The sequence below is a fragment of the Pleuronectes platessa genome, chromosome 14 (assembly GCF_947347685.1).
Source record: "Pleuronectes platessa chromosome 14, fPlePla1.1, whole genome shotgun sequence".
NCBI lineage: Eukaryota > Metazoa > Chordata > Actinopteri > Pleuronectiformes > Pleuronectidae > Pleuronectes > Pleuronectes platessa.
This window is the reverse complement of record NC_070639.1, coordinates 5,276,301-5,290,540: the sequence shown is the minus strand read 5'-3', so window position 1 is coordinate 5,290,540 and position 14,240 is coordinate 5,276,301. Positions and strand designations below refer to the sequence as shown.

General features: G+C 41.5%; 1 protein-coding gene across 1 annotated transcript; it reads left to right on the top strand.

Annotated features, from left to right (window-relative positions):
* The first annotated feature begins 121 nt into the window (after positions 1–121).
* Positions 122–9,371, top strand: sec22a (SEC22 homolog A, vesicle trafficking protein). Its single transcript, XM_053440166.1, has 7 exons — positions 122–265; positions 3,095–3,305; positions 4,334–4,497; positions 4,887–5,066; positions 5,917–6,035; positions 6,427–6,492; positions 7,078–9,371. Exons 2-7 carry the CDS (start codon positions 3,124–3,126, stop codon positions 7,276–7,278), a joined length of 912 nt encoding a protein of 303 aa, XP_053296141.1. The 5' UTR covers positions 122–265; positions 3,095–3,123; the 3' UTR covers positions 7,279–9,371.
* The last annotated feature ends 4,869 nt before the right edge of the window (positions 9,372–14,240 follow it).

The following is a 14,240-nucleotide window of genomic DNA, read 5'->3' as shown; positions in this document are numbered from 1 at the left end:
ATTGTATTTTAGATCAATTGGACATAAGTTTATTCATACAGTACTATAATTTTCTGTGACGTCAAACGCGGAACAGGGTGAAATGATCCAGATGTTTTATACTCATCCATTCAGAGGAGCGTCCTTACCCACAATGCAAAGCGAAGCAGCCACGTACGGATATACAGATCCACCCCTGCTGCTTGTCGTTAGCTTCCTGTGCTAACTGTTCACTCACAGAGCAGCACGTCACTGGTTTCTACACGATGCTACACTCGTTTACCAGGTATTAAACACTCAAACCAATCATCTCACACTGCTTAACACGCGTCTCTTCTTCAGTCGGACTCGTAGCGTTGCTCGGAGATACCGTTAGCCCCCTAGCCTGCTTACGTTAAGACGAATGAGCTAATTGGTTAGCTTCTAACGGTGGCTAGTTTTCTCTAATAGAGCTAGTTATCGGGTTGTTCCTGTAATTTAAACTGGGACGTAATGTCAAAGAGAAGCGTGAATATGATACGAAGCTCGTGGCTAATGCACCAAACATATGCTGTGTGGAAATACAGCTAAGTCTATTCGCTCGTTAGCTGCTAACCTAGCTAACAAGCTGTGGTCGTAACGTTTCATCACTAAACCAGCTGATAACAGTGAAGTTGTTTGTTTTGAAGCTATGACATGTTTTTTCCCACAAGTTCAGAGAAAACACGTCGCGACGTCATTTATCAACCCCCCCCCCCCCTTCAGTGTGGAGCTGTCCATGGTCCTAACTTAAAGGGATAGTTGACCAAAAAAATAATATACACTCGTATACTCCCCACTATGCCAGTGGGGAGGAGCAGGTGAAGTGTTTGAGTCCACAAAACAGTTCTGGAGTTTCAGGGTGAACAGTGTTTAAGCCAAGTCCAATACAATTGAAGTAAATGGGGACTCCTTCAAACGTAATAAAACAACAGACAAAAACACAACATGACTCCATAGTGGTTCTGTGGTCATTTATACCGGGTTTTATCCTACATGTCCTCTGTTATCCTCTGGAGCAGCGTTCGCACGTGGATCACAGCAGACATTTACACTAAAAACATGGTAGCATGAAGAATTGATCCCTAGTAATTCAATTGTATTGTATTTGGCTGCAACACGGTCTACCCCTGAGACCCAAAGTGTTTTGTGATCTCGAACACTTCACCCACCCCTCCACCGGCATAATGGGGAGTAGATAATGAGTGGTTTTTCTTTTTTTGGGTGAACTCTCCCTTTAAGCCACCACACAGTCACTCAGCGACTGTTCAATACTTCAATTATAGCTGCTCCTTCATTTAAACAAGAGCTGTAAAACCCGCACATGCATAAGTCCCTTAGTACTAGGACAGAATTGTATGAAAGATATTTTTCCTTAAATGCAATGTTATATATGTTGGGTTTAAAGATGATGTCTTAGTTTGGGGACACAAGTCATTGAAGCACATGAAGGAGCCAAAATGTTTTTCTAAAATTTTGGAATAATCGCAACTGTTGATATAGACACCTTAGACCAGGGGTGCCCAAACTTTATAGGCATGTGAACTTCTTTTGAAATGACCAGCTCAACATGATCTACCAACCAAATAAAACATATTGGCATTGCTGCCAACACAAACATGTACGGTGTTCCAAGACAGGTCGGACCCACCCGTTTTTGTTTTTTTTCATGTCGGTATCCACGTTATGGCTGCAGGCATACGGGACTGTAGACGGCCCTTGTAAGTGTGGTTTTAAGGCCGGGTACGTCAACGGGTGCGTTTGTAAATTAGCTATGAGAGCGCCGGAGCGTCCATGTGACTGCCTCTTGTCCAATCGTGCATGCGTGATGCGATCTACCCACACTACCTTGACGATCGACCGGTAGATCGCGATTGACGTATTGGGCACCCCTGCTTTAGACTTTAGACTTAGTTGTCCCCCAGAGGAAATTTGTTTTTACAGTCAGTTAACACCCACAGGTAGGCCAGTACAACACATGAAACATAAACCATAAATTCAAAGGGGTGATTAAGGGTCGGTGTAATTTGCTTCGAGTGTCAGGCTTGTGATAGGTCTCTCCTTCATGTCTGAGATATAGTTTTTTTATTGGATTTTGTGAGCATGTTGTAGAAACACATGTAGCAAATTGTGCAGGATGAGTTGAACAGTGCTTTTGTAAGAGTTTCCTAATTTGATGGCGGGACCCACCCATGTCGTGTGTGAGAACCATCAGGAATGAGAGTATAACAAACACAGAACTACGTATTGCACATTTGTTGCTCAGATGTTCAAACTGTTGAATACTCCAAATGTGTTGGTAAGAAAATTAACTGTATGCTGGCTCCAGTCTTTTCTAGTAATCAATGAAGGAAGGGTAAAAGTTATTTTAGCATAAAAAATAATTGACATCATCAAAACAGCAAGAGTATTAGCACCTGAGTGCGGTTTGTTCAAGTTGTAAAACTATACATTAGAATTGCATTATATCTGATAGTTTGGAAAGCAAAACAGGGATTTGCTTGACTGATGTAGGATGGTGACTTGTGTTAACAAGTAGAGATGTTCTGCATTTTCAAGCAGTTCTTTTACCAGATAAAACTACAAATGTATTTTCTGGAAAACCTCTACTACTCTGCCGCTCCAAATCAGCAGTTGCGATCAGTTTGAGAGGGGATCTCCTCCCAGACCTGGATCAGGGCATCAGTGAGCTCCAGTCCAGAGGTGCAGCATTGCGTCTTTTGGCCAGGAGAGAGTTACAAAGGGTCTGGGCTGCGACACAGAAGGGTCTTTCTCCAAAAGTTTGCAGTTTGGTGTTGGAGATGAAGGCTGAGATCGAGGACCGCAGCCTTCTGAGCGGAGTGTAGGGGTGGAGGTGGTCAGTTTCAATAATGCGGGGCTAGGGCGTGGAAGGGATTTATAGGTGAGAAGGAGGAGTTTGTATTTAATCCAGACCTTTATCTGGAGTCAGTGGAGGGGAATGAGGGTCAGGGTTATGTGCTACCAGGGCTTAGTGCCAGGGCTTTAACAAAGTTAAAGACAATTCTAGCAACTCTCAACATACAAGAAGAAACTTCAACTTAACAAGCTTTCCTCTCCATGGTATGTATGTTTGCAGGTCTTCAGGGAGATCACCAAAGCTGTAAGATGTCAACAGTAGTGTTTGCCTCTGTGGTTCGGGTTGGGGACGGCCTGCCACTCTCTGCATCCACCGACTATGAGCAGGATAAAGAGCTTCAGGAAACCAAGCGGCATCTCAAAGGTCTCTCTAAAAAGCTCAGCCAGTTTCCGGACCGCTGCACCCTTAAGACTGGAACGTACAATGTCAAGTAGGTATTACTGAATGTTGATTTAATGTCCTCATGGTGGGCCATTATTGAGACCCTTTACATTAGAACCATTATTTAAAACATGATATCCAGAATATGCAACATCTGTTTTTATTTGACTTTGAACTTTATTTGCTTTATGTATTTCAAATTCAAGTTATAAAATAGAGATTTAAATTATTTTTCTACATCTTCATCCTAGGTGCCCCATTGCATGATTAACATTCTACTTCTAACTGTCAACCTCCTCTCCCCCTCATGTGATATTTATGTAAAAATGCTTTTTAATTTCAGTGATTTGACAGGTTTTCATTAGAAGTGTCAGACTTTTTCTAAAAGGGCAGTGCTCATGGAAATGCTTTGAATCGCTCAGAATCACTGTTTGTAATGGGCTAATTAGTCTTATTAAAACCGAGGACATGACCTCAAAATAAACTTAACAAAATCCCCATCAGTGAGCCATAACGTATACCTTTCAAAAACCACAGCCTCTGATGATCAGAGTCTCTTTAATGAGTAAGGGCCTGGAGCATCTGAAGAAGAGGAGGTCAATAAACGTTGAAGGTCAGAATGAGGCAGGTTAATTTGTACTGTGATATCCGAGGCCCCTTTAAAGCCTGTTTTTGAGTGTGTTATGGTTCTTAGCATAATGGCAAACTGGGTAGAAGAAGTAATTAAACAGACATTAAACTGAGTCATTTTTAATTTGATTAACCTAAAACAAACAAAAATCATTGAATTGAAAATCACAGGATGTCAGAGGTGTTGTTGCTCTCCTTGAAGCTGAACATTGACTTCACATAGTTTCACAGGTCTTGTGACGGTGATCTTCAATTACTCTGGCTTTTTGTTAAATTTGGACCCCCATATATTTCCAAATTAATCCCAGTTGGACCCTTTGATCTTTTGTGTGTAGTTTTTCTCTGTCATCTGCAATGTATTTAGCTTGATGTCCAAATTAAGGTGTCCCATCATTTCTGTGAGGAAAACCGTGCAGTGTATGAAAAGTAATGATGTTCTTGTTTCAGCTTCATAAGCTCACTGGGTGTTGGATACCTGATGGTGTGCACGGCAAACTACCCCAACGTGCTGGCCTTCTGCTTCCTGGACGAGCTGCAGAAAGAGTTCATAGTAACGTATGACACCAAACGCACCAGCAGCGTTGTGCGGCCCTACTCCTTTATTGAATTTGGTGAGCTCTGTTTTCTATTATCTTTGCAATTTTTGGTTAGAATAGCCATTACTAAATCTCAACGGCCACATGTTTGTCCAATCAAAAATCTAAAATAATTAGGGTTAGGGTCAGTTCATCTTTCAGCAAATAACTAATAAAAATGAAAACTTGTCAAACACATGAATTCTTAAACATTGTTTTGATCCATCTTTATATACAGTCTATGTAAATTATTATTGTTTCAGATTTGACAACCATTTCAGTTTTCATCCAGAGTATCATAGGCTGAAATCGTTCTTTAACCTTGACAGAATATCCTCCTCTTTAATACAAACAACGTGTTTATCCCCCTTGTTGTTCACTCCCGCTGATACTAAACCACCTTGTTGTGCACTGTGATCCGTCAGACACCTTCATCCAGAAGACAAAGCAGCGCTACAACAGCCCTCGTTCTCTGTCCACCAAGATCAACCTGTCTGACATGCAGACAGAGATCAGGCTGCGACCGCCCTACCAGCTCTCCCCTGAGGACCTGCGAGCTATCAATGGATTCACTGTACACACACCTACCAAGTACAAGGGCATAGGTAGGACATGAGCTGCTTCTGCTGAAAACATACACATCCCCATGCAAGTACTCAATTATAAAAGAGGGTTTGCTGTTATATTAGATCACCTGCTTAGATTCCCTTCTGGAGATGAACAGAGGGTTATCTCGTGTAATCATGAAATCCTTATGTAGTACTCTTAATACTGGTACCACTGGTCTTGTAACACGCAAGCAGGTCACCAGTTATTTCCTCAGAATCCTGCATGCGTCTCTGCAGCAGTCAAATACTGGATGCATTGTCTTTACTCTCATTGTTCATTGTGAGAAAGGATTGTTCACTTTATAAACTGCAAACAGTGCTTCTTACAGCAGGAAACCTTTGGAAGCATCGTCACATAAAATCTCTGTTAATATCAGTTTGAAAAAAAGATTTTCAGTAAAAACCTGCATCTAAAAACCTGGAATATTCTATAAGTGTAGTAGTCAGATATCACGTGGTTCAGTCAAACTGTCCCACTGTTTCTCTGCTGCTCAGATCCACTTCCCCTCCTGTACCTGCCGTCACACCTCAGCTGCTCCGAGCTAAGTGAACCCACCTCAGGTCACTTAGAGCTGTTGTGTTTCGCCTGACATCCTCCTCACTGCAGCTCTCCACGCTGGGTTCGCTCTCCGATGGTTGCCCTTGCCAGTCACCATTTTCAGAGAACATAGGATACTTCATCCTCCAGGATTTTGTCCTGGAGGATGAAGTATGATAATTTGATGATAGTTATGGATCCAATGTTTGTTTAGGTTATTTCTATTCAAGGATTTATCTTTTTGTCCGGCACTTTTTTTTAAATATATTTATGTTTTTAGTTTTTTTAAATGTTGTCTCTGTCTTCCAGCTCCCACACAGATGTTGGAGCCGGTGACTCTCCAAGGCATCGTGTCCTGTGTACTAAGTGTCCTCTGTGGAGGCTTGAACCTGCTTCGAGGAGTCCATGCTATAGAGAGCATTTTACAGGTGAGGACATAAAGACGAATCTAGGTTTCATATGCACTAAGTCTATTTTCATAGTTGGGTCTGAAAGTCATAAGGGTAATAACCATTGACTGCATGTAAAGATGGACGACATGACAGTTCCCCAAACCGCACCTTTTAAGATGGTCTCACTAGTTCTTCTTAGGTAGTTCTTATCACACTAATGTAGAGAAGTTTCAGGTGCATAAGAGCACCAGTTCGCTGTATCCTGTCCATTCCATTTGAATCTGTATATTACATAGTCTTTTAAAATAAATGGAAAAAAAATCGGAAAGATATTGAACCGGCGATATTTCTTTATATTATTTTGAAGATGCCTTGTCCAGGCATTGAAAACTAAACTTTTCTCTGTTTCTTTTCATCCTGTCTGCAGAATAACGATGAAGACTTTAATTATGTGATTGCCTTCTTCCTCGGCACAGCAGCCTGTCTGTATCAGGTAAGTGATAGTCTGCCGTAAGAGCAGCTCATCATTGGCTGACTGGCTGACTAATGGCCCCGCACTTTACAGCTCAGCAGCTTGTCAGCTAGACTAACATTAGCAAAAGCTCTCTGCCTTTCACTGCCGTGCACTACCTTCTCTGAAACATTTTCATCAGCCCCTTTTGTGCAGCTCTCGATGCTTTATTCATTTTTTGAAATTTCTTATCTGGAGTCACGATCTACTGAAAATTGTTAAATTTATGTAGGAACAAGGTAATCAGGCTAGGTTTCTTATGGACTGAACAGACTTAAGCTCTCAAGCCAAACTCTGGAAATAGTCAGGAAAATTGGTTTAATGTCTGTCACATGTTCACAACGTCATCCATACACACACTCTCATTCTGGAGATTTACCTGCTGTAGGTCACTCATGTTCGTTTTCTGGACATTTTATTTGGGGACTGGCTGGAGGAGTTCCAGAAAATGTCCTGAGTAACTGACTTGGACATGAATTAAAGCAGCTTTGTTGTCCAATTAAGCATGATGACAACTTGCAACTGGTCAGTGTGTAACATTCACATTCTTCTCCTTTCCCCCTTCAGTGCTACCTGTTTGCCTACTTCTCTGTGTGGAGGAACAGTAAGTCCTTCCTGGCATTTGCACTCATCTGTCTGTCCAACATGTATCTGTATGAACTGAGGAACATGTGGCAGATCCTCTTCCATGTGGCCGTGGGCGCCTTCATGACCCTGCAGATAAAACTGAGACAACCGCTGGGCAAAGCTCCGGACTATAACGTCTGACAAAAACTTTAAACACAGAGGAAAAATGGACCAACTGTCTCACGAAAGCCCTGGAAATACAGCTGAGGCAGCACCGACCAGTTCGAGGCCAAAGTGGAGACCAAGTAAGAGGGAATCTGGCAGAACCGCAGTCGTCTTGTTCTCACTCAATCCCAGAACCAGTGGACAAATCTGAGTGAGACACACTGCTGCAGCCTTGAATCATCTGAGGAATTTATTCGATTGATTTGAGAAGTTGTCTGTTTACGACATTTACTGATACTTCCTTTCTTTGCAGCTATAGTTTATTCCTGTATTCAGGATGTTCAGTTTTGCCATCTGTGCTCTCACAGCAGCGACAAAATTAAGTATTGGAACGACCTGTCATGTTTAAAACCCTCTTCAATTCAAATAGCCGTAGACAAACCGTTGTAATATCTTACGTCATGTTAAACCTCCCATTACATTTAAGATATTAAGTTTCAGTATTCAAAATTCAAACGCTGTGGTAGGAGCTTGGAAGAATTTACAATTTATAAAATATCTGACCAAATTATATGTTACCTAGAATGAAAATTCATACAAAACTTATACAAGTTTGACACATGAAACAACATATTTCTGTATTTAATATTCTTTGATTTCAGAGTTAATTCAGTTTGTCCTGTTTTCTGTTTTTCCACAACATTCAGCTTGCATTTAATTTCCTGTTATATGCTTTTATTTGCACATGAATGCTTGATTACCTGGCCTCGTGCAGGGCTCTGGATTAAGTCTTGGCTTGAAACTATGCAACGCTGCCTCACATATATATCACTTCAATGTTTGTGCATTCTGTATTTAGAAGCCAAATATCTTACTTTGAAGAGCAAATATAAATGTTGTAGATGGTTCATTTAGCTATTTATTTCCTGATGGATTCATTGGCACATGCTCAGTGAAGATTTATACAGATATTTTATCAGTTTTAATTGTTGTCTCATGTTTCGCTTCTTTTAAAAATGTGCATCTTGTCACAAAGCTTTCCCGGCTCCAGTCGACACAAACAGCCTGTTAGCATTCATTCCCCACTTCCTCGCCCACACAGCCGCGAGCATGTGCCTGTGTCAAGTGACTTTGTTAATAAACAAGTCTGTGTTGGCAGCGGTAAAGGAACTTGCTGTGTGGTTGAGGCCAGAGGCAGCTCGGATCATCTGAGCAGCCCTTGGCGTGTACCCCCCCCGACGATCCCCTCGCTTCAGACACGGCTGCATCAGGCACTTAGGAAGACAAAAACTCAGCCTCTCACTCTGCCTGTGTAATGGATATGAGCACAAAATTCCCATTTAACGTCATTACAATCAGGAGACGCCACATTCATCGTGAATAAGCTGCGTGAGGTTTTCTTCTAAAACGACGGGAAGATTTCCCGGCTTCCTACAGCATCCCAACAAATAGTAAACCAATGGAAAAGGGTAGAGACATGAGTCATGCCTTTATTGTTCATTGTTCATGAGAAGCACAACTGTTGTGCCAATATTGTCATAATGTTCTTTTTGTTTTCTATACTGATCAAAGTTAAAAGGGAAAAGAAAAGAAGTAAACACACGCAACTAGCCTCAGTGTCCATCTGGCAGCTGCACTCCACATCTGTCTGGGGAGCGCTGCTTCACTTCAGCCTCGTATGATTCATCACTGTGTTCAGAGAATGTTCCCTCGCTTTCCAGCAGACGCACCACACCTACATGACCTAATAGTTCCTTACACAATATGGCTCGGATTTGATTGGATCTGGATTGTACTTCACTGGCTCCAGTTGTTTATGTTCTTTTTCCACAGCAGTGACAGAAGATGTGTGTTGTGTAAAATCTGAAAAAATGTACTTCAATGGTTTTATACTGTTTTACGATTTCTTTCCAGTTCCTAAGAACGTGGGAGTGAACTGCAAAACAATATTTGTATGCGATTTCCCCCCCACCACATTTTTATTCATTTTAAAGTTATTAGTTCACAGAATAATACAATACTTTATTGTATATGCAGGGTTCGATTCAGGAAACGCAGAAGTGGAAAAGAATGGCTCTAATTTGAAAATGTGTTTGAACACTGGATTAAAAGCATATCTGAGACTGAAAGCGCTTTCATGTTGTCTCTTCTTTCATGTCACAAATGAAGACGCATCGGTTGGAACCAGGAGTCTTTTCTGTGCAGTTACCTGATCGCCACATGTTTGTGTGGGTTTCCTACAGCTTCCCCCCACACCCTAAAGACATGCAGATTGGGTTTAAGTTAATTGGAGACTCTAAATCATCTGTAGATGTTAATGTGACAGTGAAAAGTTTCTCTCTGTTCTATGTCGCTGGGATGTACGGCGACCCTGCCTCTCACCTCATGTCAGCCCTGCAACATTAAAAAATACAAGACAAGCAGTATAAAGGAATGAACAGAAATGTATTGATTTATCAGGATGTGCCCTGGTCCGGTTAATTCCAGCTGAAATGCACCAACTCTTGTTTTAGAACTAATTTTCCTCAGTGCAGCTCTGGAACACTAAAATAACACGATTAACATAAAAAAAAATATTGAATGTGTTTAGTTTTTGCTGAAGCAACAGATTGTGTCATGAATCAGAGGCGTTTGAATCTCTTATTTTTTTGGTAGCAATTAGTTTCTAATTTTATTTAACCAGCAGTGGCACAAGAGTTATTATGATAATGATGAATGTAGTTGATGTTATTTGTCCAGTTTTCCTCCAGATGTAGATTAATGAAATTGCAATGTATTTTCTACTGGAGCAGGAAGTGTGTGGGCTTTAATGTCAGGCGGTGTAAATTGTAGACTACTCCGTGGACAATTTGAACTCAATTGAATGTCAGAGGCGATAATGTTTTTGTGGCACAGCTCGCAGTCAGGGACTCTCGCGGGTTGGCTGTTCAAAAAGGTCAGAATCATTAGGAGGCTCTGAGGAGGAGGTTTCCTCCAACATGTGTTTGAGTTGCTGTGAAAATCGCTGAAGCAAAGTGGTTAACGTCTGCTGCACAGCTCAAAACTGCACGTTTGCTTACATTCAAATGAAGAGAATTTGATTTCAATTACATGCAAGTGCTGCTTCTTATCTAGAGTTATTCAATTAACTTAAAGACCCTCATTCATTCTCACTCGATGTAATTTGACTGGTATATAAATACAGATATTGAGGCTGTAATGGATGAGACGCCACTCAGGGTGCTAATCTGCAGATGATCACGTTGCTTCCTTCCCTTCCATCATTTCTAAACAGAAGAAAACAAAGGAGCTTATGTAGAAACCAGATGCTGTAGTGCTGCTGCCATCTGTTGGTTGACTGAATGAACAATTGAGCACGTTGGTAATCCTGGAATTTAAAACTGGAGTTTAATGGATTTAAGTTGGAAGCAGATTGTCTAAAATATAATTCTATGTTGCAGCCTAAAAATATTTCTGGTCACAAACGGCATTTTACTAAATAAAAGTACAAATAAATACATGGAAATTCACTAAAGTATAAGCACCAAATTAAACTTCCTACTTGAGTAAATCCAAGTAAGTACTTGATTTTAAATAAAAATCGAGCTGAATCTCGGAGGTGGTGTCTTCTGAAATCCATGTCAGATGTTTTTTCTGCAGGAGGCGGAGTCCAATGTGTCATGCTTGCTCTGATTGGATAAGCGATCAAGTCCCCCCCCCTTATTTATTACTCCTAAAACTATTAAAAAAATTCGGACATGCAATGGATTGCTGTTAAAAATGCTATGGAGTAGAAAGTACAGCTACTTGCAGATATATGTTGTGGAGTAAAAGTAAAAAGTACCTGAAAATAAATGTGAAGAAATGTACTAAGGTACAGCTACAAAGTAAATGTGCTTTTTTCCACCCCACCACTGACTGAATGTTACTGTTTGAGTGTAGGTATACTTTTGGCCATGCTGTGTAATGGATTAGATAAAACCTGAGTTTCCTGCTGCAGCTTTGCACAGAGTCAACATCCAGTCATCTCAATCCGTTAAGTGACACCACAGAAAAGAGTCGACATGTACCTGTGAAGAATCTCAGCAGTTTATTTAAACTGTAAACAAAAAAAGAGCATAGTGTTTGGCATGACAACAAAAACAACCCACGCTCTCGTCTGTCCTGCTGTTCTCGGCACAGACGCTGCTTCACCGTGTCAAAGTCACCATGAGGCTCCTCGGCTGCACAGAAGATAAAGACGAGCTGCAGCCTCCACTTCACGTCTGGGCCTCCTCTATGAGCCCCTGTGTTTTCTAATGGCACGTTCCTGCACAATCGACAGTAGAAAAAAATAACAGAACAGGGCTCACAGAACAAGCACCGCATTCAATGAGTCTGACGGGATCACGCTGAAGGTTGAACGAGTGGTGTGAGATGATGGGCAGCAGCAGTGCTGTACAGTAACCAAACAGAAACCAGCGGTGCAGACGTTCTGTTGTTCAGGCTCAAAGCAAAGTGACGAGCTCCTCTCGTTATTTTCAAACAGGAAACTGGTGCTGATGCACCTTTTTTTTTAAACTGTCAACAAGCCCCAAGAAAAGACCAAAATCAAGAATGAATGGGTCCCTGTGTAAAACCTGGACTTATCTTAGTCCTCTGCTGCTAAGAACGTGTGTGGCACATTGAACAAGGAAGCTGTCGTTTCTTTAATTAAAATAAGTTGATACAGATCTATTGTCATGGTGATAATTTAAGCATGCATTTTTAAACTCATTGTGAACTAATAAAACTGACTGAAAAAGATCAATTAATTCAATTTTGGGATAAAATTACAGATTATTTTTGCCATTCCGTTGATTGACATGTCTGCTTAACATTTTCCCTCCAAACATACATATCAGCGCCACCTAAAATTCAAGTCCAACCCAGCGGAGGCTCTGATTGGCCAAACGTCCGCCAACATGTTGCATCTGGCCAACCAAAGTCCACCTGCTGTCTTACCATGGTTAATTATCATTTTTACTTGCTGATGAGTTTCTAGCAACACAAACAATCAAAGCCAATTCATTCACTGTTATTTGTTTCTAAAAACCTAAGTTTAATTAGGTTATTAATATATCCTATTTAAAAGAAATTTAAAAAACATTAATTGCTGTGGCAGTCAAGCCTCCATATATTGTATTTGATTGTAAGTCAATCCTACATGCAACATCCTGGAGGAAACTTTTACTAATGAAGAGCAACAAATGTGTTATTAACACAAAGAGTCCCAATAAATGTTCTATTAACTCCTGTTTGAATGATGCTCAACATAACTAGTGTGTTTAAGACTTCACAAATGAACTTGGTTAGAGAAAAGGTCGGGGAGTTAAAAAGTAACATTTGAAGGTGATTTAGTTTTTTTCGTGAGAAATGTTGACAATGAAAAAATACATATTGGAATAATGACGGCCTGATCCTTACGCTTCCACGTTAAATCTGCTCATTTCCTCGATCTGCAAACTCAGCCGAGACAAACAGAACCAGTGTTTTGTTGCAACATTGCTGACAATCGCTAAAAATCCATGACAGGCCCATGTTCAAGACAGCTTGTTTGATAACATGATGAGTGACGTAATACTGAAGAAAACTGCTCTGATAAGAAAAACAAAACAAAAACGACAGTAGATAAAAAGGGCACATTTCCAAACGGGCTCGTCGTTCCCTGTCCACAGGATGAGCATCGTAAGCGTCATTAGTATAGAGTTCATTTTAAAAGGCCTCATTGGAGATCATTGGACATTCATTGGGTCGTACCATCTGATTGAGCGAGCAAGAAGAGGGGCTGGGGGATGTGGAGCGGTGCGGGAAGGGGGTGGACGGCTGAACGCACCGGAGCACAAAATGGCTTTTTGAGCACCGAGGGCGATGCACTCCTCGTCCTCTCGTCATTCAAAGTGCGCCCTCGCTCGGTTTGACACTTCCTTCCTCGCTGTGAGATTTAAACGCACCGGTGAAGGGAAATCATCCGAAACGCCGTCTAATCAGCGAACGGTCGACTTCCTGCAGGTAAAAAAAGAAGAACACGCTCGATTCGGGTAAAAGAGCGAGAAAAGAAAACCTCTAAACGGGCGTCTATGTGCGTCGCTCTGCTGAAGTTAACGCTTCATCAGCTGTGGCTCCACGTTAAGACCAGGCAACACGAGCGAGGATTTCCTAAATCCCAACGCGGGTGTGGTTAGAGTATGTACATCTGAATACACGTTGGTGTTCTATAGATAGCTCTCTAATATATTAATGTACAAAATATAGAATCTTAAAATATCTGATAGGGGTTTGGTGTTCTGAAGTCAAAATACAAAATGTCGAAGATTAGTAAAAGCTCTTCATTGACATCCTCTTAGTGTGTTCTCTATGTACGCTGATGATACTGTGGTGTGAGTTGGTGATTTCATACGTCTGACGGGAAGCGTTCCACAAACACCGCTGAGTGTCGTCCAACTGTGTTTACAAAAAAAAACGTCCAATCGGCCTCTCAGGGACGTCCTCACACTTCACTGATGAGACACAGCTTAGTGCAACTCCCCCGCTAATCAATGAACTGCTGATACTATCAGAAAAGGACAGGTAGTGCTGCGGTGCTGGCTGAGTGTCAACACTTTGAGATATGTACCTGCGTCACGACAACATGTGTTTTACATACAGGACAGAGCATCGTATACATGACACATAAAACTGTGTGTTTTACATGTACTTCAGCAGGAGAAAGGCAGAATGAAAGAGGAAGCAACATAGTTTGTGTCTTCCTGCATGTTCGTCCAAACCCGTCGGGTAGATGAAAGCAAGTATAAGTTTCTCGGAGAACATTTATTTCCTTCAGGGCCTCGCGAAGCTGGTGAAATCTGTCCGTCCGTGCGCTCTGATTGGACATCTTTGGTGTCAACGTCAGAGTCGGGCTCGCCAGGCCTCTCCCGCTCAAGTCTCCTCCGCAGGCTGAGCTCTGGGGGGGAGGTTCGTCCTCCTCGGTCCTCGTTGTGGCCCCAGAAGAAGAGGCTGTG